This window comes from Schistocerca piceifrons, chromosome 3 (assembly GCF_021461385.2).
Source record: "Schistocerca piceifrons isolate TAMUIC-IGC-003096 chromosome 3, iqSchPice1.1, whole genome shotgun sequence".
NCBI lineage: Eukaryota > Metazoa > Arthropoda > Insecta > Orthoptera > Acrididae > Schistocerca > Schistocerca piceifrons.
Window position 1 is genome coordinate 706,341,405 of NC_060140.1, and position 27,690 is coordinate 706,369,094.

A 27,690-nucleotide genomic window follows, 5' to 3' on the forward strand; every position below is an offset into this window, starting at 1 on the left:
TTTCATTGTCCGTTGCATGTTGCCTACCACCGTGCCAACCTCCAATGCTCTAGCTTGCATTTTCTCTTTGGAAGGCCTTCCCTCTACTCTTGTTACTGATAATGGTCCACAATTTGCCTCTTCTGATTTTGCAGATTTTTGTGCCCGTCACGGCATCGTGCATGTCACGGCCACTCCGTTCCATCCACAGTCAAACGGTGAGGCTGAACGACTGGTCCGCACATTTAAGGCTCAGATGAGGAAACTCCTGACTTCTTCTGCTGATGATGCGCTTCTCCAATTTCTGGCTTCTTACCATTTCACCCCCATGGGCGACCACAGCCCGGCTGAGCTTTTACATGGCCGACAGCCCCGCATGCTACTTCATCTTCTGCGGCCTTCCACCTCACGGCCGTTGGTGCTTTCGCTTGGCCGGTTCACCGCCAACGACCTTGTATGGGTACGGGGATATGGCAGGCGGCCAAAATGGAGTCCTGGCTGCACCTTGGCCAACGCCTGTATGAAATCCAGATGGACACGGGAGTTGCAGTGCGTCATTCGGACCAGCTTCGGCCTTGTGTGCCAGCGATGCCTATTCCGGATGCCACTACACCACCTTCGGCTCTACCTGACACTCGGGATACTGGAATCTCTCATTACTCACAACGCAGTCCTCTCACCATCATATCAGTGCCCAGCACAAGAACTGACGCCACCAGGAGACGTGCCCATGCAGGAACCAGCTGACCATCATCTGTCGGAGCAACTCTACTCACCTCCTTCTCCTACGGAGGCGGACACATCACCCATGTGTCCTGTTATAACAACCGGACTTGCCGCAATGGGCAGATTGGTGCACGGGGCCTCAGCAGATTTGACCCCCACGTCTCCTGTCATCTCGACCCGTTATCATCGGGGACACTTCCGTCCGAACGGGAAGCCTCCTCCTCGAGACTTTACGGCCAGTCAAACAACACCTATGGACGTTAGCAATCTACAGGCCACCTCCATCAAGACCTGTGCAAAAAATTCAAAGGGGGAAAAGTGTTGTGACTCACCGATCTTCCAAAGTACTGCCGCGCAGTTACACGCATCCTCTACATGCGGTGCTGTCTGCCAGCCATGCAGGAGCAGCGACACCTAAGCGGCCAGCCAGCCAGCGGCCGCTAGACTTGGACTGAGTTATGATTTGACTGATAAAGTGTACACACGTCTTACTCTGTTTACTTGATCTGTGACTTTCATGTATTGCGTCTTCCTTGAAATATATTTGTTCAACTTGAAGTTATTACAGATTGCTTAAGCAGTGTATTATTGCAGCCACACCAATTCTTACAGTTATTACTATCGACTGAATGTTAGATGCAACATCTACTATGATTTACTCTGTTAATTCTTACAATTTAGGCCTATATGTTTATTGCAAGTTAACTACATCATTTTCTCTGATGATTGAAGATGAATTAAATATTACTGAAACTATACCCATTTCTACTCCAAAGCATCATTTTGAAATGTATAAAATTTTTATTTATCTTGCCATGTGGCAACAAACAGGCCTTCATGTCAAGTGTCAGCTAAAGGATTATTTACTGACCACTAATGATTGAAGGAATTTTTCTTTTCTAAATGAATATGATCTGTATATATGTGAACGTAGTCATAAGTTAATTTGCCCAGAATTGGCAGTATTTTTAGATAGTAGAATGTATAGCTGTGAGAAAGCATTGTCTATGAGTAATCCTCCAAGAGATGACTGACCTAGGAAGTTAATGCAACTGTCTCAGCCATTTCCTAAATAATGTTCTGAAGGTACAATTTACTCTTTCAATTCGACTTTTGATGTCACATTTAGATGTAAAATTTCTGATACACCAGCTCAACCTTTCACAACCAAATTAAATGGTAGTGGATTAATTTTAAATGCCACCCACTATGATTTACCATGTGATCTGTTCGATATTCCTTACACATGCAAAACATTCCCTGTCCAGTTTTCCCAAAGATAATGGTTTAATTACGGATATCCAAGAAAATACAATTACTACTAACAATGATTTAAATATGTTTCAAGCAGCAAAGAGGATTAAGTCTTTTGGATCTTCAAGTAATGTTAATCCATGCTTAATTATGAGTATTGTGGTCTAACTTTTATTAATTTGTCTCGTGTCTACAGCATATGACACATACCAAGTTCTGATTTTAAAAGCCCACTTGTCACTACCAAACCATGCTGTGTCTGCAATGAGATAAACGTTGCAGTGCCTTCTAATGCCACAACTGGCAAAAAAGATTCGTGGTGCCGGTGCCCGGGAGAGCGGGGGGAGGGAGGGGGGGGCAGGCTGTTGTTATGTAACTGTCAGAGGCTTGAACGCAGTCGCCATATGCAAGTACGAGTGTGAGCTGGCGTTATCATGGAATGCTGACGAACTGTGATATCAACATATGCCAGCTGCAAGCACCTCCACAAACACAGTATTTACGTTGTATTGCTGGCGTTGTTTCAACACAGAATTTTCAATAGTTGTGATCTTTCATTGTTCCCATACATTAACTGTTGCCTGTTATTTAGGTATGATTTAATCAAATCAAGTGGTTTGTCTGCAATACCATAATATTCTATTTTTTTAACACTTATTTCATGTGATACTGATCAAATGCTTTGCTTAAGTATATGAGTGTTGCACAGGTGGTCAGTTTCCTTTCAAAAGCAATGTGGATTTCAGTTATTAGGCTTTCAATAGCTTTTATGGTTGATTGATTAGTTTTAAATCCAAACTGGCTGTCATTAAGTAATTTATTGTTCTCAAAATACATGTAAATCTGTGTGTAGAAGCAGCTCTCTATGATTTTGGCCAGTATAAGGACAATTGATATTGGTCTATTGTTATCTGGTATTTCTCTGTCACCCTTTCTGTATATGGGGAGTGTAACCGTAACTTTAAGTCAATCAGGGGAAGTGCCATCATCAAGGATTTTATTTGTACGGTAGAGTAGAGAGGAGTTCTAATTTCCTTAATTATAGCCTTTATTACAAATGTCTTCTGTTCTGGTGTTTTTACGGAATTATTTACATCTGTAGCAGTTCTTCTACTCCGATTAAATCTTTTATTTGTTTTATTCTGTGATTGCAAAAGAAAAACTTCCCGCATCAGTTAAATCTTTACTTTTTGGTACATGGGCATTTATTGAATTTATCTCACCTGACCGTTATGACGCCATTTGTTTTCGTGTTTGTTTTAGATTCCGGAAAACCTTTTAGCAGTAGGTTCGTCACTGATTACTTGGACTCAACTTACTGAGACAATACGGACAGAAAAAATGATTTGTGACCCTTGTGTACTTGACGAACTGCCTTATTTGCAACGCTGAGAGTATTCAATGACATGGCATCATATAATTTTATAATATGTTGTGGTGTTCCGTATAAAATAATGATCCTCGACCCCATTCTAGGGTATCTGCATCCACGACTAATATTGCTATCATGATTATGTATATTTAACGCCGGGAACAATATTTACCTCATTTAATTTCCCGCCATTCATATGCATGAAACAAAGACATTGCTGAGATGTAATGATCAGAGATGTGGATCCACGGCAGTGATCTCCATACTGAGATCACTGATCCAAGGCAATTATCTTGGCGACTGAAACCTCAGCCATTGTAGTGTTATTGCCGAGTAGGTTACGGTAATGTCAAGCATGTATTCCAGCTGATTCCAGTTCACACCAGAACTGCAATGACTGAAGTTTGAGGAAACATTTGTTGCGAAAGATGTATCATAATTCATGAATCACGGTGATGTATCGATATTAAATACAATGTATATCACTATAATACAGACTGCTATTAAAGTCTATTAATTAATTCGCAGTGGAATAGCAGAAATGCATTGTGTGGTTTGAGTATTTCCAAATAAGAGAAACATAAAAGTTCTTCAGTAGTTAGGATACAGATACTGGATGCGAATTTGCAAAATAAAATCATAATTCAGATTTTTTTAAGTGGCGCTGAACAACCCAGTTGATTTAATCAAATGCTCTATCTCTGTCGTAAACTGTTCCAGAAAGAATTCAAAAATTAATTGCATAGCAACCATGTATTTCTGCTATCAATTTTTTTAACGGAGTTAAGTGCATATCGAAGTAAATTTTCGCTAATTCATACCTTTTTATCGATCATGCTATTTTCCTTTAGTAACTGCTGAGGTGGAAGTAATTTATGACGTCACTGTTGATAAGACAATTTTATCAGCTTTATTCGATGTTTTTCCCCGACTGTTGATCTCGGCTGACTACATCACTAATTCAGTAGATATATTTTCGGTACTGTGCTAGGGCTATATAATTTGATGAAGGCTTAAGTTGAGTTTAGAATTTAACACAGTGTCTTACTCGCTCAAAAACTTTCACGTGTTAATATTTTACATCTGGCGCTCCAATGTGCATATCCGCAATGTGATTTTCACCTGTTTCCCCAACAGGTCCTCTATCGATAGAATGCTGTAACTATCTCTTCCACTGAGCAAAAAGTACCAGCAGAGTTGTTGCCAGTGAAGGATGCCTTCTGCCGCTACAGCGAAGTTAGAAAAACAAGCCTCTACGGAGGCTGTTGATCCTATTAAACAAGTGATTATAGTAGTTGAACATAAAATAAGAAACCTAGAAAAACGGAAGGTATGTGGATTTCAGATATTATTGGTATAGTTTATGTAATAAATTAAATCATTTAGAAATGACATTTCAAGGGGCGCAACGGCAGCCATGTCTAGTTTTACCATGTGCTCTAAACTGAGTAGCCGAAGTTAAAGCAACGTATACTCAGCGTTAGAATTGGCATATATATACAGACGTATTGTTGTTACATTTGACAGTCGTAGTATAACTTACTGTTTGTTGTATCACTACGTAAATGGGCTGTTAGGAGTGAAGCAATGTGGAAGAGCTCAGATCTGTAAACGATGTTTGAATAAATAGCTCATGTCCAGTAAGGAAAAGGATAGTATTTTAAATACTTTCTTTTGCAGTAATGCTCCCCAAGTTTGAAGGCTGATTTGTTGCTTGCTTATACCTTCCTAACTTTTAACAAAGCACGTTAACTAACCCCTCGTCTTTTCGATAAAGTAGGGTTAAGTGATCAATCTTCAGGGGGGGAAAATTAAGTTTTGTTTTGTACGACTAGCTTTACATTGACGCATTTGACAACGTAAATTCATTACGCGCACGCTAGAAAACTTGTAAGATCTTTAAATACAAGTATACATCTCAACAGAAATGTTGGTTACCCTAAGAAGAGAGGGTGTCTACTTGAAACTGGAATACGCAAGGGTGACTAAACCAAAAGTATCACCATTTTGAGATAACAAGGACTAAAATAGAATGCAGTTATAAAGCTGCTTGTGCCACAGTTTGTGTTGTGATTCTGTTAAAGATAGCTGGCCCTTGCCTTCTCTCAATGTGAAATTTTTCATTCTCAGCCAAAACAGGTGAATTTCCGTTTTAACGTAGCATTAAAATGATAAAACAGCGAGTTGTCAGACGTTTACAAAAGAAAGTAAATATTGTCTGAAAAAGATCCTCTGCAGATCAAATGCTACACTAGCTACCATCACTAATCACACTTCAGCATGGTTTTCCCTTTCTCTCAAGTACCTCATTCACATTTTTTGGCAAAGTGTGGATGGAAAATATTAGTTCTGTTGTTGATCATCAGAGTTGCATGTGCTCTGGTGGTGGTCCTTTTATCTGCAGAGATATTCTAAAAGCAAAGGATATTTTGTGCATGTAGATTATTAGTGTAATGGGTGTCTGAGGTATGTTCACTCATCCTGTCTGTGAGAAATCAAAATTGAGATACTTACTTTCCCCATGGCTTATCCATACAGTAGTTATTAAAACACTTTTAATATACTGTTTAAGCCACTATTCAACTCAATATCATAAAGGAATGGGACTGTTAAGAAAAAATGAAAATGTACTCTTTTTATTTTAAAGTAATATACTGGTCTTTAAGTATGAGAATTGCTCATTTTCTCTATGGTGCCAAACTTTTTCAGAAACAAATTATTGGATTTTGTGTGTCAGGTCTCATTACTTCAGGTTACATTTGTTAGTTGTATTTTCTTTCTATTTAACTGAAAATTCCCTTTGGTTTCGTGCCTATGTTGGAGTTAAGTTTCAGTGACAAGAAATAGAGACTTCAAGATTTACTGATATTGTAGTTCTGTTAGAGATGGCAAAAATCTTTGTAGAGCAGTTGAAAAGAATGGATAACATATTCTAAAAGAGAGGATGATGATGATGAACATCAGCAAAAGTAAAACGACGGTAGTGGAATGTTCTTGAATTAAATCAGGTGTCCTGAGTTAAGTAAGTTAAGAGAGCTAAAAGTAGTGGCAGTTTTGATACTTCGGCAGCAAACTTAATGGAGGCTGGAGTATGGAGAATATAAAAGGCATCCTGGCAGTAGTAAGAAAAAGTATCTAACCAAGGTGTTGATTATTTTGCAGATAGTTATAGTGTGCTACTATTGCTTAATACTAAAATTAGTATTTCATCAATATACGTGCAGAACAACTTAGTCTGTTTTCATACATTTTGTTATCTGAAGCAGATGTTACATCCCAATCCACATAAATTCAACCAGAGATCTGGACGCCACAAAATCTAATGTACTTATGTATACATGTAAGATCTCAAAAATATTCCATTTTTTCTAAAAAGTAATTTTCATTTGTGTATTTAAGAACAGTGGTTGATATTTCAATTTGGGGAAAGAATAAGTGTTTGAGATACAAAATTAAGGACATTTATACTACGTAAAAGAACTAATGTGAGAAATGCAGAGTTGCACTATGGTTTGGACTCCATGTAGGAACTGCCCTATTCGGGTGACTTCAGTATACCACCTGTAATAGGACCATGAATGTGTTCAAACCACCCTTCAGATTGATGGGAGCTTAACAAGAGAACTGTGGTATTGCAGTAACAAACTGTGAAATCTGGACTTTTCCTCAAATACCACATGTGTAGCTTACAATAAATCGAATTAATGTCAAATTTTATAGCTTAAAACTAACAAGGTATTAAAGTTATAAGGAACCTGAAATGTAAACTGCATGTATTACTTGAGTTAACACACGCTGTATTTTTGTTAGCTTTATAACCATTCTTTTTGACACAGGATATGAATAAATAAAATAAAAAGGCTGTCAAAACAATCAGCTAAGTTGGGGGAAAGCAGAGTTCTATGATAGCTTTCATTCATAGTTTTTCTCTGAAGATGTGATAATTCCAATCTTAGGTCATTGTATACTCCTCCAGAAGACATCCAGGTCTCATCCTTTCTTAGCATACAATCAGCTAGCATGTCTAACATTTTGAGGTTTAGGTAAAGATTTTAAAAAATATTGTGGATCATTTTTTATCGAGAATGCTAACTTTGAACTTCTTAAATTGACGGTCCTTCACAAGAATTGAAACAAGCTGATAACTTTGAGAACTGGGGTTATCAGTTGCAGCAAGTGAACCAATTTGACTTTAATGATGCTCCATTCTTATGAGAAGATTTGTGTTTAGAAATTGTTTCTATACTTGGTTTGCTGCTCAAGGAGTGTGGCTTATGTCCATATTACACTGTAAAAGTCAAGATATTTTTATAAAATCTTTGACAGTGAACTGCAATACTTTTCACACCTTTTATAAGTGTTAGTGTAGGCCATAGCTTGTATAAAAATTATCAAAGAATCTTGACAGTGTAATATAGACTTTAGTTGCAGACATTGGATGATTTCTTAATTACTAAGTTTTCTTCCTAAACATGAGCAGTCAAACATTCAGGTGGTTATTCAGTTTGACAGTCTTTTACTTGTGGCTTAAATGCATCAGTAGTGCCGTTATATTTCCTTGAAAATCTGCAGAGCAGAGGTGGGAACTGTATAAATACTAAATTGCCACATGCAACATTACTGATGCTTACATAGATTAAAATATACTTAGACAAGTACTTAACAAATATAGAGGCCATGAGCAAAGATTGTGCTGAGTATTACAGGTGAATATCTGTTAATAGAATAATATACCTTGCCTTTGGTTTTAAAAATCCTATCTTTAATGTGAAGAAAAATTTCTGAAACTCGAAAACCACGCATTGGGATTTCTTTGGAATGTCCAGTGTAGATGTAACTGCATAAGTCTCCCTCTGTATTTGTGTTGTTTTTGTTTTTGACAGAGAAAAATAGAATCCTATCGTGAAGAAGAGAAAAATGGTAAAGTCTTAAACAGTGACCAGCTGAATGCTGTGTCAAAATTTAATGAAGTACAGCAGACTCTAGAATTTGCACGTGAATTAAACAAACAGTTCCAAGGTATTGCTGCAGATGCTGCTAAGCAGCAGAAGAAACTGGCTCGGAAGGAAGCATTAGAGAGGGCACAGCAGGAACATGCAAAAGTTAAAGAAATTCTTCTGGTCCAGGTAAGAAAACAAATGGTCACATTATTGTTCATAAAACTGAGGTGATAATTCTATGTTCAACTTATGTATTTTATAGTACATGGTGTGATTCACTATAAAAATATTTCTTTGCTTGACTTGCTTGCTTTTATATATATATAAAAATAGAGGGAAACATTCCACGTGGGAAAAATATATCTAAAAAGAAAGATGATGAAACTTACCAAACAAAAGCGCTGGCAGGTCGATAGACACACAAACAAACACAAACATACACACAAAATTCTAGCTTTCGCAACCAATGGTTGCCTCGTCAGGAAAGAGGGAAGGAGAAGGAAAGACAAAAGGATATGGGTTTTAAGGGAGAGGGTAAGGAGTCATTCCAATCCCGGGAGCGGAAAGACTTACCTTAGGGGGAAAAAAGGACAGGTATACAGGTATACAGGTGTGTGCGAGTGTATACCTGTCCTTTTTTCCCCCTAAGGTAAGTCTTTCCGCTCCCGGGATTGGAATTTGGGCGTGATGGTGGTTGTTGTTTATATTCATGTATCCATTGCTTTTGTAAGGATATTGTCTCATGATAGTGGATAGAGGAGGATAGTATTGTTTGATTAAAACAGCACAACCTCAGTCATTTTATCCTATAATGAAAGATACTAGCTAGGAATAGTCAAAATAAATTAGAAAATCACTTTCATTCATAAAACTAAGCACAAAATTAGATCTGGTATTATATTCTTTAAAATTGAAGGCCAACCTCCTATTTTATGAAAGTTAAACAATAGTGCAGTGGCCATAGAACTGTGTATTATTAGGGGGGTGTGAACAGTGAAATTAAAGTACTGTGAACTGCAACTGTACACCTGTTGGCTACATTATTATAGTAGTCAGTGTCTGAATCCACAACCCGTTTTTCAGCCAGTGTATCAATGCAGTACGTAGACACGGATGACAACAAATGAAGAAAATAAAGCAGGCAGAACCACTACAATACTTGCATTTTGTTCTCTCCTCATGTGGACTACCTCTTTTTAATCTCTTAATTGATAGAATCTTAGGGTGAACAGCAGGAAAAGCATTAGACAGAGCTAAGAATGTGCCTGTGACACACCTATTCTTTTAAACAGTATCAGGTTGTTTTATTTTGATCCTTCTGGAGAACACTCAAATAATGTGAAGCCAGGTGTAACTCTCTAAACTACAGGCTCATTTCTCTACTGCTACAATTCTCAAAAACAATACAATTGATTATGAAAGACTAATCAATTAATTGAATAAATGCAGCATTCTAAGTTCATCACAAACAGAATTCCAAAATGCTGGATGCACAGAATTAGCCCAAGTAGAACAATCTGATGCTCTTGAAAAGCATCAAGGTAGAATAACTGTTCCCACATTTGTCGCTTATGGTCACATGAATTTAGAAAGAATTGCCATATTTACCCACATATAAGATGACAATGTATACAAGACAACCCCCCCCCCCCATCAAAGTAGCTCCTAGAGAAAAATTTATTTTTAACATTCTGGGAATGAAAATTACAAACTGTTTTATTTACAAATTATCTGCTTAAAAAGTTCACTCTCTACCTATTCTTAATTTATGCAATTTCCCAATTTTCTAAATTTTGATGATACAAGGAGAAATAAAACAAACAAAAAGTAGTAGTTTACATAAATTTGTGCTGTTTTAGTTTGTACCTGTTTTGCTTACCAACCTGTTTGTGGTACCATTATCTTTAGTCATCATCCTAATAACACACCTGTAAAAGTTATACACTGATAAGCCAAAACATTATGAACACCGTCCACTGCAACCTTGGCTGCTGCCTGATGGCGTTGGGGGCACATGGTGCAACAAAAGTATGTCAGCAGAACAGACATGGACGGGTGTTCACCATAGTGAAGATGTAGGCTACAAAATGGAAATATCAATTGAGATAAGAGACTTTGTCGAAGTACAGATTATGAGTGTATCGAAAATGGTGAAGCTGGTCGAATGTTCACATGCTAGTGTCTTGAGCATCTAAGGAAAGAAGTAGGAACTGAAACTATCACTAGGTGCTAAATGGTTGCCTGTCCACAACTCTTTGCAGGATGCGGGTTTCAGAGGCTTGTCTGCTCTGTGAGGTTGGATAGACGGAGATCTGTGGGATCTCTGCCAAAACAGCACAATGCTGGCGCGAGCACAATCGTTTCGGAGCACGCCATTCATTGTACACTGTTGAACATGGAGCTACGCAGCAGACCAGCCCTACGTGTTCACATGTTGACCGAAGTACGTCGTCAATTAAGACTGCACGGATCTTCGGCTGAATAATATTTTTGCTACATTAGGTTGTTGGTCATCTCCGCGATTGCTGTCATAGAGGTGAATGGCAGCTCCAAATGTGCAGTGATCCGTGGATGCAGGCTGATGGGAGCAGCATTATACTAAGACATCCTCTAGCACTTGCATGGGGCTGATTGAAGACACACTAACAGCTGTGAACCACCTGTGTCCCTTCATGTTTTATGTCTTCCCCAACTACTTTCAACAATATGATTCAGTATCTTGGAGCCAGAACAAGCTACAGTGGTTTGAGGAGCATTATAGTGAACTCAAGTTTGTCTCACCGAGCAAATTCACTTTGTTAATCCATGTGGGTCACTATCAGCTGCCATCACCACACATGCAAGTCTGTGGCCCATTATTAGTGTGAATTACATGAACTGTGTGTAGACATCTAATACCATATACCTCCAAAAACCTACCAACAAACTTTTGGATCCCTGATAAGCAGAATCACTTATGTGTTTCATGCCAAAGACGTACAGACAAGCTATTAAACAGGTCATATTATTTTGACTCATCAGTGTATATTCGTTGTTACAAATATTTGGCTGGTCTTCTGAATATATTGAGATTGCTGAGGTTGTAGTTACAGTGAGACCTGAGAACACAGCTGTTTTTAGAGTAGATATGATTCTGCTTCTCCACTGATGGAATGTTAAAACGACTATTGCTTCCAGACATATTGTCTGCCCAATGCACTCATCGGCTGCATGAAACCAGCAGCTGATGCACCCCCTTCCGTTTCAGTCATACGTCACAGTGAGTGTCAACAACTTGTAGCATGAAACACGTAAGTACACCACTGGTCCCTTCGAGACTTTTACCATCTCCTACAGAAATGAATACTACTTTTAAGTATTTGTCCAATTTTAAAGTCAATTCTGTTTAGTCTACAAATGGATTGATGTAACTGCTATTAAAAGGTAGTGGATGTTCCTATAAACTGTTACTATGTGGTACAGATTCTCGTGGTTGGCAACACAATGTAATTTGTTGCTTGCTCACTAATCCCCTACCTGCACTTGGCTTAGTTCTCAGCTGAGATGGTGTCACTCTTCCTCCTCCAACCCTTTATGTGCTCTGTGCTTGAGAACTGTGAAATATAGATTGCAATATCATCTAGGGTGAAAGTCATATGTAAGAACAGCAATTAATAGAAAATAGAAGAGCGCAGTCAAGATTCAAGTAGTTCCTCAAACATTCACTCGTCCTGCGATCAATTGATGTCTGTTGGCAATATCTCCACAATGGGTCTTACAGCTGTAATGTATTCTTGCGATAAGTCAGTTTAATATTATTTGGTTCATTGGATATTTCATTCTGGATTAATTTTCCTTCTTGTATCATCCGAATGTCACAATTATGTTCCAAAGCTGGTAATGTTTTTACCCATTATTCTAATACAGGAACAGTGATCGAATTGTCTCATTTGCAACCCACATGGTCAAACATTACAGTCTCATAATTTATTAAAATATTCGTCTGGATCAACATTTTCAGTTCTACGTGGTATTTTCATTTAAAAAGCAGTGTTAATTTGTGTATGTGGTACTCATACATGTATGACAACTTCATTGCAAACTTGTTCAAATACAAGAGTTCATAAGATGATAGAATTTAAAACTATTTCATCTTGTATTTCACAAAATCATCAAATTTTAAGCAGAACAATAGATTGTTGTAGTGGCTAGTTCATATTTCCTCACATTTCCCTTGCACTAGTGCCACGTGAGGCAAATGTCACATGATTGAGCAATGTTGATACTGTACCAAGTGCTTCAGTGTATCTGGAGAGCTAGAGGCTGTTGGAGTGTGAGTATTTTTTGCCCAACCCTGCCCTTTCGAATTTTTCAAAATCTGCATGTCGCTCAATAACCAAATCTTCATGTATAAAATGCCCTGTACATACTCTGTTTGGAATCATAAAAATGTTGTCCCCAATGGTGACAGTTTAATCTGCAAATATATGACCATATATTTTTCGAATGACAAATGTGGGAAAAAAATTCTTATCTGGTAAATACAGTAACTGAAACAGAATCTTGATTTTGTGCAGTTGCCTTTGTTTTTGTACAGTTTTAGAGATCACAGGAGAATGAATTAGTTGATTTTGTTTTGAGAGAATTTAAGTTACATAGATGGTTTGGTTAGGTTGTCACTTGGTCTATGCCTAGATAAAGTCTATCAAACTAGCAACTATCAAGAAATGTGCTCAGAAATAAGATTTAGGGCAGATTGTATAGAGAAGTTTAATCTACACAGAAAATGATTGCAGATGAAGATGAACCTGGAAATTTGTGTTGTATAAACATTAATCTCAGATCATTAATTGCCAAGACGTAAGGTCATCTGTCACTGCCAAAATTTTGTGGCTTAATTAAACTGCACTCATCAGGTCGCTACCTTGTAACATTACAAACCAACACATATTTGTACAAATAAGAGAAAAAGAAGTAAATAATAAAGTTGTTTTAACATAAAAAGTTAAGTAAATATGACTTTCCCTCTTTAGCACTCCCGAAGCTCCAATATTTTTTTCCATCTGTAAACTTAGATTACGGAAAGTATTGGTTATGTTAAGTAATTAGTACAGATAATGACTGATCTCGTAACAGTTCTTGAAGGCAACTTGTAATTAATACTACATTCAGATTTTTATAGGCAATAAAGCAGGGATGGCCACGATTTCGACTCATGGGTTGGTCTTGGGCAGGAGGGCCAAAGCACTCTGCCTCGCGTTACATTTCCCTTACTGCCACACTACACTGTCTTGAACATGAAAAGGGGAATACTGTGAACGTGCCGCATTTAAATGGCAATAAGTTGGTACTGCAAGTGGCTTTTGTATATATTTTACATTTCTCAACAATAAAGATCACAAACAAAACAAATTTTCAGCATTATTTAGTTATTTTTGGTGTGCTGTAGCTACAGTTACCTGGTACAAACTGTTGGCATACATACGCAGATAATTAAGTTTTGCTCTCAAGTTGCCATATATTTGCACTTTTGCAACCTTATTATGGAGACTCGAAAACTATATCATAGGAAAGCAATGTAAAAGCTCTGAACAGTTTCAACATAAAAAGATTTTTGTCATTAAAACTGAAATTGTCCTGCAGGTCAGTCAGTTACATCTGCGTATGCACAGGGGCAATTTAAATTGAAACTGCATTTTTAATGCATCCTCATTGAATAATGCTTTTTTTTTTAATTCAACACCAAATGTTAAATCAAGAAATCATTCCTGCCATGTGCCTTACCGTAAACATACTTTGCAGTAATATATGAAGTCTCCATGCTCTTTGTTCAGTTCCATTTAAAACTGTTGCAATTGACTGTTGAATAATGTGTGTGTATCAGAAATTTTACTATTTGTACCACTAATTTCTTCACATGCTCTTTGTCTTTAAGTTTAGCACAAAGTGCTTCTTAATGGACACAATGAATCCTGTCTTTTGGTCATTGTAAGTTTTTGCTCTTTTACTGTCAAGTAAATAAATCTTTAAATTCTTCTTGCATGCTATCCTAATGTTTCATAGCAAATATGCAGTACCTGTCACTTAAGCGAATTGAGAATGCTCATCCCTCTCTTCTGTCATTCCCACTTGTTTCAAATAATTGTTAAGATGGGTTGCCAGACTACCCCCTTTAGTGCAATCAGCTTGCGAACATCCTTCATACCAAGAACAAATGGCAGAGGGTAAACAGTACTGACACCATGGCTGCTGAATGTTGTGCTGACTGAAAAATGCCACAGCTCAGTGCTGAATGAAATATCCTGCTGCCATTCTGGGTAGTTCTGAGAAAAGCAGAGTGACAGACTGGGCTTTGGGATGCCTGTGCCCCCCCCCCCACCCCCCCCAACACACACACACACACACACACACACACACACACACACACACACACCTGGCCAAACCAGCACTAAAGTAAGGAAGGGAAATTAGAAATATGTGAAGTGAAAAGTTAAGTACAGGGAGTTAAAAAGCAGCCAAACATGATTGAAAAAGTCTTAAAATAATATTCTCTATGCTCAAATAACAATAAGTGCACAATTCTTGATCAGTTTTAACTACAAAAAAGTGCTTAAGCTGCTGTGACAATTGTGTGTATATTGATGAATAAAACTAGTAGTAGGCATAAGTCAGTTCCTAATTATGAGGTTTTAGCTTGCGTTTTGCAGTACTGTCCAGGATTCTTGGTGTCCAATCTAAAGTCATTTCTCAGAAAGGCTGAATTGTTTCAGTTTAGGACTAAACTAAACATAAACAAATAATCGAAACATACTCAAAATTTAGATATTTTCAATCCTGTTATTTTGTTTGAAAATTTATCTGTGTTCTGTGCATATTTACTGTAGGCCTGTTTATTTCTTAAAGTAGTCTGTTATGTTGGTCTGCTTCTGAGAGGAGTTTACATTTTTCGTGCGACATTTTGAATTCTACCTACAGCAATAATGTCATTGTATTCTGGCTCGTGTACTCTAAAAGAGTACACATTACAATGTGTTGCAGTGACTGACAGGGTCACTATCATCATCATCTTTGTTTTGTTGCAAAGCTGTGGTCAAGTTCAATGTCACTTGTACTGGAAGCCATGTTCCCGTGCATCAGTCTTCATCCACTAATTCAAGTTTTCTTAATTAACATCTTCAAAACCATTTTAACCCATTGCCAGATTTATCGTTTGTGCAGTTACTTCATCATCACTAACACCTTGAAAATCACTTTTTTCTGTATCGCAGAAGAATTTTCCTGTATGTTCAAACTAGTTGGTGTGGCTTGACTTCCTGTGTATGGAATCTAGAATTGTCATTCTTACAGAATGTCACCAAATCCTCAACTAGCACTCCCATTAGACCAGCCTGGTTGTACCATTTTACTGATAGATTTATGCCTTGGTCCAATGGCTGTAAAAAGGCAGTCACATTAGGAGGTAAAAACTTGATTAAGATGAGACCATCATGGGATACGAGAATCCTGGTGCTGGGATGTGAAGGGGTGTTATCAAGCAATGGAACAGCCTTCTTTGCCAATATGTTCTCTTCTACAAAACACCAAACTTGTGGTACAAAATCTATGTGGAACCAGTCTTTGAAAATTACACCGTCTATCCTTGCTCCGTTTTCACTGTAAGAATGCAAAGGGAGAGCCTTAGCTGCGATAGCCTTCAATGCTCGGGGATTTTTTTCTTTACCAATCACTAGAAGTTTCACTTTGTCCTTCTCTGAAGCATTAGCAGTGCTCAAAATTGCAATTCCCTCTTTAGATGATTTATATCTAGGAATGCTAACCATGCTCTTAAAAGCAATGGTTCTGGTTGGTAGACATTTCCAGTACAGACCACTTTCATCCTCATTCTCTTCTTCCAAAAATTTTGGAAACTCTTCCCCACTGTGGGTCTGGGGGTTAGCATATGCCCAAGGTATTCCTGCCTGTCATACGAGGCGACTGAAAAGAGTTTCACACGTTTCGGCCTTTGTGTTGATCCTCTGCAGGGTTTGACCTCCATTCTTCAAAATTTTCCCGGAGAGCGAGCCAATTGGGGAAGGGCACCTTACAATGTGCATAGTGTCCATCGTGCATTGAGATCTTTAGCCCACTTTCTTGTCGTCGGATTGCAGTCATGCCCATTCTCTATCTCTTGGGCGTGGACACCTTCCTGGGTGCGTTTTCCACCATGCACTATAGATTTCTGCATCGACGAGGACCCTTGACTTCTTTGCACCTGATATCCAGCACGGTAGCCAGTCCGTAGTGATGGGGTCACCATTTACCCCGTTGGTTGTAGCCCCCTGACCACACAGGGATTGCTCTGCTGATGCCTGCGCCGTTAACTCCCCATGTATGCCAAGGGGTAGATACCCATCCCCCTGGGGCATCGGGACTCCCAGCAATGGCCATCCTGCCAGGTGGCCTTTGCTGCGGCTGGGTGGCACCTGGAGGAGGCCCTTGGTCGGAGTGGGTGGCATCAGGGCAGATCACATGCGATGAAGTGTAGTCCATCATTTCTTGCTGGTGGTGAAACACAAGCAGTCTCTAAGCGATCACAAGCTCAATTCAACGCACAGAAGTACAACCCCAAATCGTTCTCTTCCCTGGTCGCACCGTGGGAGGAATGTCAGGCTATGGATGGCAGCACATCTTACTTGCCCCGGTACCTTGTATGTTCGAGAGCTGATGGGGAATCTTTCATGATGATGAAGCCTCAGTTTTTTGTTGAGCATTTAGAGGACAAGTTTGGGGAGGTGGAGGGCTTGTCCAAAATGAGATCTGGGTCAGTCTTTATCAAAACAGCATCCTCTGCCCAGTCACGGGAGTTACTCACTCGTGACAATCTGGGGGATGTTTCTGTAACCATTACGCTCCATAAATATGGTTCAGGGTATCATATTTCAGAGAGACCTTGTTTTGCAGTCCGACAATGAGCTGCGCGCCAATTTAGAGCAGCGAGGTGTACATTTTGTCCGGCGCGTCCACCGGGGTCCGAAGGATAATCAGGTTGCCACCAGTGCCTTCATCTTGGCCTCAGAGGGTGCAACATTACCCGAGAAGGTCAAGGTGATGGTCTATCACTGTGATGTAAAGCCCTTTATCCCTCCCCTGATGTGGTGCTTGAAATGCTGGAAGTTCGGCTGTATGTCTTCCCGCTGTACTTTCAGCATCACAGGCCGAGATTGTGGACGCTCATCACATCCCAATACTCCATGTGCCCTGCCTCCCATCTGTGTCAACTGTGGAGAGCACCATTTTCCTTGCTCGCCCCACAGCAGGATTCTCCACAAAGAAAGGAAAATCGTGGAGTAAAAGACCTTGGACTGACTGACCTACACTGAGGCTAAGAGAGAATTTGAATGCCTGCATCCTGTGCATATGACATCGTCTTATGCCGCTGCTCCAACAGTTCTGACACCATCAGCTCCGCCAACCCAGGTCACCTCTGAGCCGGAAGACAACTGCCCACTTGACGGTGGGGGCATTTCCCTCCCTGTTGTTCCTGCACCACCTACTTCGTGAGCAGCAAACACCCCACTCCCAGCCATCGGGGATGTCCATCCCCACTTCTAAGCCGCAGAAGCGTAACTCTTCTTCGGCTTCTCTTGCTGGGAAGGGGTCTCTTGGGTCACACCCTTACCAGGTTTTTTCTAGTGGGAAAGATGACACCTGCCAGTGGCTGAAGAGCCCAAAAGCAGCTGGTCGTAAGGCTTCACACTCATCCTCAGTCCTGGAGACCGAATCGGTGAAATCCTCCCATCCAGGGAAACCCAAGAAGCAGGAAGATAAATCCAAAAAAAACCTAAGACCAAGGAAATTGAGGATGGAGTGGAGATTTTGGCGTCCGCTGAGGACCTAAATCTCGCCAGACCCTCAGACATAATGGATGTAGACGGCTCGGGCAATAAATTGGTGGCAGCAGGTGACTCTGAGGTGTAAATTGCCTCAGTGTTCCATGCCTTCCCAGTCTCACGATGTTATCCTCCAGTGGAACTGCGGCAGTTTTCTCCACCGCGTGGCTGAGCTACGGCAACTGTTAAGCTTTACACCTGCTATCTGCATTGCCTCCAGGAAACCTGGTTCCCAGCAATGCAGCCGCCTGCCCTCTGCGGCTATAAAGGATATTACAGGAATCATAGCAACTATAAGCAATTATAATAGTGTGTCAGGTGGAGTTTGTGTTTGTCCTGAACTTGGTCTGTAGTGAACATATGTCCCTTCAAACCCCTCTTGATGCTGTGGCTGTCAGAATAAGGATGTTGCAATGTATATCTTCCTCCTGATGGTGCAGTACCCCTGAATATATTAGCTGCACTGATTGATCAACTCCCTAAACGTTTCCTACTTCTGGGAGATTTTAATGCCTATAACCGCTTGTGGGGTTGTACCATGCTTACTGGCAGAGGCAGAGATGTCGAAACTTCACTGTCTCAATTCGACCTCTGCCTCTTAAATACTGGGGTCGCCACACATTTCAGTGTGGCTCGTGGTAGTTACTCGGTCATCGATTAATCAATTTACAGCCCAGGACTTCTCCCATCTATCCACTGGAGAGCACATGATGACCTGTGTGGTAGAGACCACTGCCCCAGCATCAGGCACACAGACACCTACCCAGATGGGCTCTGAACAAGACAGACGGGGGAACTTTTAATCACCTCTGCTGAATCTCCCTGACACAGTAACATCAATGTGATGGTTGAACAGGTGACCAGCTAAATTGTTTCTGCAGCAGAAAATGCAATCCCTCACTCTTGAGGGTGCCCCTGACGAAAGGCAGTCCCTTGGTGGCCACTGGAAGTCGCTGAAGCAATTGAGGAGCGTCAGCGAGCTCTACAGCGGCATAAGCGGCATCCTTCCCTGGAGCACCTCTTAGCCTTTAAACGGCTCTGTGCCTGTGTTCGCTACCTTATCAAACAACGGAAGGAGGAGTGTTGGGAGAGAGAAGTCTCCACTATTGGGTGCCACACGTCATCTTCCCAAGTCTGGGCAAAGATCAAACGTCTTTTTGGGTACCAGGCCCCAACAGCTGTCCCTGGTGTTACCATAAATGGCGAGTTATGTACCGACGCAAACGCGATTGCTTAGCACTTTACTCAAGCCTCTGCGTCGGAGAATTACCCCCCAGCCTTTCGCACACTCAAACGGCGCCTGTAAGGGAATGTCCTCTCATTCACTACATGATGCAGTGAATCCTATAACGCCCCATTTACAGAGTGGGAGCTCCTCAGTGCCCTTGCACATTGCCCCGACACAGCTCCTGGGACTACAAGCGAGATCTTCTCCAACTGGCTCTGGTGTGATGGCGTCTTTCCATCGAAATGGCAGGAGAGCACCATCTTTCCGGTGCTCAAACCCAGTCAAAACCTGCTTGATGTGGATAGCTATCGGTGCATTAGCCTCACAAATGTTCTTTGTAAGCTGCTGGAACATATGGTATGTCGGCAGTTGGGTTGGGTCGGGTCGGGTCCTGGAGTCACGTGGCTTGCTGACTCCATGTCAGGGCAGCTTCCGCCAGGGTCGTTCTACCACAGATAATCTTGTGTCCATAGTGTCTGCCACATGAACAGCCCTTTCCAGACAGCAACATCTGGTTGCCATCTTTTTTGATTTACAAAAAGCATATGACACGACCTGGTGACATATCCTTGCCACATTGTGTGAGTGGGGTCTCTGGGGCATGCTCCCGATTTTTGTCCAAAACTTTGTGTCGCTCCGTACTTTCTGTGTCCAAGTTGGTGACTCATAATTCCATCCATATCCAGAAGAATTGAGTCCCGCAAGGCTCTGTATTGGGTCTCTCTATTTTTAGTAGCCATTAACGGTCTAGCAGCAGCTGTCGAGCCCACCGTCTCTGTGTGCAGACAACTTCTGCAGTTCATACTGCTGCTCCAGTACTGTTGTTGCTGAGCGGCACCTCCAAGGAGCCACCCACAAGGTGCGGGCTCTAGCCCACGGCTTCCAGTTTTCAGCCACAAAGTCATGTGTCGTGCACTTCTGTTGGCATCGTACCGTTCATCCGGAACCTGCACTTTACCTTAATAACGATCCACTCACAGTAGTGGAGACATATAAATTCCTAGGACTGGTTTTCGACGCTCGATTGACTTGGCTCCCTCATCTTCGTCAGCTTAAGCAGAAGCACCTCAATGCCCTCCATTGCCTGAGCAACACCAATTGGGGTGCAGATCGCTGTACGCTGCTGCAGCTCTACAGAGCCCTTGTCCAATCCCAAATTGACTGTGGAAGTGTGGTTTATGGTTCCGCAGTGACTTCAGCATTGCATTTACTCAACCCTGTTCACCACTGTTGGGTCCGATTAGCGACAAGAGCTCCTCTGACGAGTCCGGTGACCAGCGTACTGGTGGAGGCTGGTGTCCCTCCCCTGCAAATCAGACATGCGCAACTACTCACCAGTTATGCAGCACACATTCGTAGTTCCCATGCGCATCCAAATTAGTTTCTTTTTCTTGCCCACAGCAGTCCATCTACTGCATCGGCCACCCAAATCGGGGCTAACAATTGCGGTTCGCGTGCAGTCCCTTTACTCTGAACTGGAGTCCTTCCCTTTACCATCTCTTATTGCAGTCCGTTCACGTACACCTCCAGGGTGTACGCCTTGGCCGCAGCATCGTCTGGGCCTTTTTCATGGTTCTAAGGACTGTTTAGACTGTTTACCCCACTGCTCTCCGCTGTCACTTCCTCTAGATTCTTGATGTGTTCCAGGGCTCTGAAGTGGTTTATACCAACGGCTCAATGGCTGATGGTCACTTAGGCTTCGCATATGTTCATGGAGGATGTATTGACGAGTTGGCTGCAGTGGCAGCCCGTTGGCTGCAGTGTTTCCCCTGCAGAGCTGGTGGCCGTATCTCGTGCTCTTGAGTACATCCGCTCATGTCCTGGCAAGTCATTTCTCCTGTGTATTGACTCATTGAGCAGCCTACAAGCTATCAACCAGTGCTACCTTCACCACCCTCTGGTAGCGTCCATACAGGAGTCCATCTATGCCCTGGAACAGTCCCGTCGTTTCATGGTATTTGTGTGGACCCCAGGACACATCGGAATCCCCGGCAACGAGCTTCCCGACAGGCTGGCCAAACAGGCGACACGGAAACCTTTTCTGGAGATAGGCATCTCTGAAGCTGACCTGTGTTCTTACACTGCAGGGTTTTCCGGCTTTGGGAGATGGAATGGCGTAACAGGACGCACAACAAACTGCATGTCATTAAGGAGACTATGAATGTGTGGAAGTCTTTCATGCAGGCCTCTCGCAGAGAATCAGCTGTCCCCTACTGGCTCCGCATTGGCCATACGTGGCTAACGCATGGTTACCTACTCCGTCATGAGGACCCACCTCAGTGTCGCTGTGGCTCCCAAATGACAGTCGTCCACCTCTTGATGGACTGCCCACTTTTGGCCGCTCTGTTTCAGACTTTTAACTTTCCCAGCACCCTGCCTTCGGTGTTGGGTGGCAATGCCTCCACAGCTGCTTAAGTTGTACGTTTCATCCTTGATATTGGGTTTTATACTTCTATGTAGGTTTTAGCGCTTGTCCTTTGTCCCTCTGTCGTCCACCCTAGTGCTTTTAGGGTGGAGGTTTTAATGTGTTATGGCTTTCCCTTTTTATTCCCGTGGTTGGCCAGCCACTGCAATCTGCATTCATGTTTTACTGTCTTCTGTTTCTAGCATCTCTCTGTTTTCTTGTCCTCTTTTGTTCCTTTTAGTGTTTGTTGCCTTCCCTTCGTTCTTGTGGCTTTTCCTTTCTTTCCATTTTGTGTTGTGTGTTTCGTCCATTTTATTCTAACACTTGTGGCATTGTTTTATTAGGAACAAGGGACTGATGACCTCGTAGTGTGGTCCCTTCTCCCGCCTTTAAACCAACCAACCAATCGGAAACCCTTCCCAGGAGAAATTAGCTGCCACAAAATTTGAACTAAGCTGCTTTCCTTGCACAGTAAGTTCCTGAATCTCATGATGTTTGAATCTGATTAGCCATCCAGATGAGGCCCCATATAACCATAGAGCTTCAGGAAAAAACGATTTAGCTCTTTTGCCACACATTGTCTGAAATAGTGATACCTTCTGCTTGTTTTTGGCAGCATCTAGGCCGTCAAATGTAGATCTCTTCATGCTGTTGCATGCAGGTGGTCCAGAATTAGAATTGCATTTCCTGACAACATGCTTATTCCTTTTAATGTCCCGGACAGTCTGCATTCCAGTGCCAGTGTTAGCACTTGGTTTTGCAGTTGTTAGGGGACCGATGACCATAGATGTTAAGTCCCATAGTGCTCAGAGCCATTTGCAGTTGTTTTCCCCTTCTCAAATCTTCCAATTCTAAATTTTGTTTTAATGTTAACGTGTTTCTTTCATTTTGCCATCATATCTCTTAGAAATTTCTTTTGACTTGCTTCAGTGGCACATGCCGATTACCATCCAGAAAATTACAGTTTTGTTAGTGATTGGTATTAAGACATCCTATGAAACATTGTTAAATCCCTTCTCAGAAAACTACCTAGAACAGGTAGTTAGGAAACCTCAGTCATGATGGAAATATATTGGATCTAATGGCAACAAATAGGCCTGACCTCTTTGAGGATGTCCACATCAAACCTGATATCAGTGACCATTATGCAGTTGTGGCAACAATGACTTCCAGAGTACAGCAAAAACAAGCAGAAAGATGTATGTTCAGTAAACCAGATAAAAAAATCAATAGTGTCTTAACTTTCAGCAAAGGGCTGGAACATGTACACACACTATTGCTAAAGTTTAAAAGAACTGTTGCCTGTGTAGTGGATATATATGCACCCAGCAGAACAGTTCATAATGGAAGGGAACATCTGTGGTATAGTCACTATACATTGAGATTACTATGTAATAGATATAAAACAAAGCACAGGGCCAGAAAGAGGGGGGGGATATGGTAAATGAAAAGTGTGGGGCTGTCAAGAGAGCAACGCATGATGCCTTCAATGACTATTGTAGCAGAGTACTGTCAGATGATATTTCAGAAAAACCAGATAAATTCTGGTCATGTGTAAAGGCTGTTAGCGGCACCAAAGTTAGTGTCCAGTCCATAGTGAATGACACTGGAACTGAAATTGAGGGTAGCAAAGCAAAAGCTGAAATACATAACTCAGTTTTCAGATGTTCCTTTACAAAGGAACAGGAGAATTGCTCTAATTTAATCCTGTTACCATTGAAAAGATGAATGAAATAAGTGTTGGTGTCAATGGTGTTGAGAAACAGCTGAAATTGTTAAAATTGAAGAAATCTCCAGGGCCTACTGAAATCCCTATCAGGATCAACCTGCCATCCAATATGCTTCACTTTGATTTGTTGTAGAACCTTGGAACATATTCTGAGCTCAAACATAATGAGGTATCTTGAACAGAATGACCTCAGTGCCAATTGGCATGGATTCCAAAATCATCATGTGAAACACAACTCACACTCTTCTCAAATGGCGTACTGAAAGCTTAGGATCAAGGCAGTCAGGAAGATGCAGTATTTCTTGCTTTCTGAAAATCATGCGACTCAATGTCCAGTGTATCTTGGATGGAGTAATTGTCAGATGTAGAAGTAACTTTTGGTGTGCCCCACAGAAGTGTGTTGTGACCCTTATTGTTCCTGCTGTAATTTAATGACATAATGGACAACATTAATAGTAAAATGAGGCTTTTTGCAGATGATGCAGTTACCTAGAATAAAGTACTACCTGAAAGCAGCTATATAAATATTAAGTCAGATCTTGATAAGATTTCAAAGTTGGCAACTTGCTTTAAATGTTCAGAAATGTAAAATTGTGCATTTCACAGCGAAAACATAGCATCCTATGACTATAATATCAGTGAGTCACTGTTGGAATCACCAAACATGTACAGACCGCTGGGGTACGACAAGGAATGATCACATAAGCTCAGTCTGGGTTTTGAATGTGGATAGAGAAGGGCAACATGAATAGTGACAGGTTTCTTTGATCCATGGGAGTGTATACAGAGATAGTGAAGGAACTGATCTGGAAGACTCTTAAAAAGATAGACATAAACTATCCCGAGAAATTCTGTTAATGAAGTTTCAAGATTTGGCTTTAAATGATGACTCTAAACGTGTACTACACTCCCCTACATATTGCTCACATAGCAATCAAGAGGATAAGATTAGAATTATGGCACACAGTGAGGCATTCAAACAATTGTTCTTCCTGCACTCCATAACTGAATGGAACGATGGTATGCAGAGTATAGGTGTAGATGAGTAGGCTGGACTATAACAAGGGAAACAGTACTCTGTTGTCACGTGGGGCAGTTCTTTAGACAGTGGAAATGGCACTTCTTGTCTGATGGTGGGTTATTACTGTTTGCTAGAGAAAAATATTGCATATCTCTCTCTCTCTCTCTCTCTCTCTCTCTCTCTCTCTCTCTCTCTCTCTCACACACACACACACACACACACACACACACACACACACACACACACACACACACACACACACATATTAAGCACAAATTCTCACTTTCTCTCATTAAGCACAAATAGTCCTCAAACTGGATAATCTGTGCACGAATAATTGGGAGAACATGGTGGTTGCAGCCTTTTAATTTTGCAAGCATCCACTGTGTTTTATGTTCATGTATGAGGCACTCCAATCTTTTGTAAAATTTGTATTTCACATCAAGAATGTCTTTGGTCTTGGGACGTGAGTCTGACACTGCGGGTTTTTTAACAGAAAGGGCTTGGGTGTTGCTTATCAGCTTGTAGAGGTTATTGTTTGTTCAAAATATGCAATGTATTGGTGTCACAGTTAACTTGCACTACATTCTCATCTTCATTTCCATTGTCCTCTAGGAGAGCAATATTTTTGATTGAAGTTAGTTACCTCCTTTTTTACTATGTGAATAAAATGCATACTTCAATAATACCCCTTAACTCATGAGGTGACATTTTGTAACTAATACTAAGACTTGTTTAAACAGAGATTCAAGGTGCAAATTGTTTGAAATTTTTAATTAAAATTATATAACATTTATTTTTACAATTATTGAAGTGTTGTTTAAATACTTCGTGTTGATTTTACTGCACTGAATAAAACCTGCATATTGTACTTTTTGTCTCACAAAATCACTTTTTTCCATATAAAACAAAATTCCAGGATTAAACTTGCACTTCCTCATTAGATTCAAAAAGAAACTGCAAATTTGATATTCAATGCTGGATACACATTTTTTGTTACTGCCATCCAGAATATATTGGATTTTCACTTGCTTATTTTATTGGAGGAAAAGAAAGGTCCCCACTACAATTGTTCTGAAGTTCTTCTGAATGATCCTCTGCTGGCAGAACTGTGATCACTGGCTATTGTATTGGTATATTTCTTGATCTGTATTACCTACATCTTTGTCCATCCACTAACAGTTTCATTAAACTAAGGATCATTAAAACTGACACCTTCCTGAGATTTGATTGTGCACTATACTGAAGAAAACATGTATGTAGATCATGAGGTGGGTCTATTACAGCGAGAAAAGATGCACTGAACCTTGTTCAGTTGTTGCAAGTTTAGTGTTTACAACACAGTGGATTCCAGAACTGGCTCAGTTCTGATTCTAAGGTTAAATTGCCCTGCAATCAGCAGTGTTTGTACTGTCGGCCCTTAGTAATTCTAAATTTTATTTCTAGGTTGAGAGTAGGTGTTAACACTGCGCAAGTATTATACATACAAAAATTTAGGTTAAACGGTTAAACACTGTTTAAGGTTAAGTAACAACTACTTGTGAATGAGATGAGATGTACTGGTCTCTTATGCAGCACACCATAGGAATTACACAGAATACTGCATTGGTTAATGAATATATATACACGAGATCTACAATATGGCACAGTGGTTAGCACACTGGACTCGCATTCGGGAGGATGATGGTTCAAACCCACGTCCGGTGCGTTTTCCCTAAATCCATACAACCAAATGCTGGGATGGTTCCTTTGAAAGGGCATAGCCAACTTCCTTCCCGAATGTGAGGGGACTGATGGCCTCGTTGTTTAGTCCTCTGCCCCAAATCAACCAACTAACCAATCTCTAGTATGAGTAATATTTGGAGCTTTCAGTGCCAATTTAGACTCCAGACAAAATGTTTTATGAAGTGAAACACGACAGTTGTATGGTGACATCGGGATTGTTACTGATTTTATGTCCTAGAACACCCACCTTATATTATGTAGATAAAAATGAGATTGTGTTAGGAAATGAAGGTATGAAAATCCCTTTTTGGAAGGGCAATATTATGAAAAGGACAGACTGCTAAACATGTAAGCCTTTGGACAGGATGACTTCTTCCAGAATGCCTGTGTACCTGTCTACAACTCAGCAACTGATATATATAGTAAGTAACAATCTATCGTTTTCATAATATGGTCATTATTTTGTCCTGGATTTTTCCATGGTTTCATTTTAGGAGGAAATATTTTGTATTGTAATTTCTGTACATTGAATATGACAAGAATGATATTGCTGGTGGTGAATTCTGTTCACCATTGTTTGTGATACAATATTTGCTGCTGCTCTTCTGGCACTGTCCATTTGCTGTAGTCATTTTTTAAACATCATCCAACTGTGAAAGTTGTTTCTAAACAACCTTGTTCCAATAAGTAGAATCATTGTGAAGTTATCTTCTTTGTAAGATGCACAGGTCTTGCTGTGAAGAAGTAGCATGTCAGATTGAGATTCATTGGAATAGTTCTGACAATGCATCTGTGAAAGAGAGAACTTTAAAAAGTCCTTGTCTGACAAGCCATTGAGCAATATTCGGTTTGGGTTACTTAACATCTTAGCTTTCCACTTAAAATACAGAAGTTTGTTCAGCACGAATCTGTGAAGCAAAAGCATATGCTTCTTGTTGAGAGATAAGTCACTCATAGAAAGGCGATATGCCAACAGTTAAGCGGAAATGTCTATATTTTGTAGAAGGAACAATAATACTAAAAGGCTAGACCCCTGCCAACACACAAAGAAGGTGTTGAGTGACACAGGCACTTTAAGAAGGTAGATATTATTAGCTATCACACAAAGTTCATAAGATGTAAGCAAAAGAAAATGCACATGTCCACGCAAACATAACTCCCACACGTGGCCAGTCATCTCGTTTCTTGATTATCTAGGAATAATAGTGATGATGTTATGTTGTCAATATAGTTCATACACACACATTTTCTCAATATATCAAGCTTTCATAATTATTTTTCTTGCGTGCCTTAACTTGGTGTTAGCACATCCTGTCAAACTTAAAGAATATTTGTTATCTGTATGGTAAGTACTTGTCATTGTAATCAGTTCATTGAATTCTTTGCAGTATAGATGTATCACACACATTATTCTTTTGTGCTCAGTACAAAAGTTGAAAAAACTTGTATTTGAAACTGCCTATA

At 40.5% G+C, this 27,690-nt stretch overlaps 1 protein-coding gene across 2 annotated transcripts in view; it reads left to right on the forward strand.

Annotated features, from left to right (window-relative positions):
* The first annotated feature begins 4,484 nt into the window (after nucleotides 1-4,484).
* The window catches only part of LOC124788056 (caprin homolog), a 77,766-nt gene continuing 54,560 nt past the window's right edge, over nucleotides 4,485-27,690 (forward strand). The window contains exons 1-2 of one of the 2 annotated variants that reach the window (XM_047255136.1): nucleotides 4,485-4,661; nucleotides 8,215-8,457. In XM_047255136.1, coding sequence (XP_047111092.1) covers nucleotides 4,545-4,661; nucleotides 8,215-8,457 — 360 coding nt within the window. In that variant the 5' untranslated portion in view covers nucleotides 4,485-4,544. The remainder of the gene's footprint in view (nucleotides 4,662-8,214; nucleotides 8,458-27,690) is intronic. The other variant, XM_047255135.1, reaches the window with a different exon arrangement.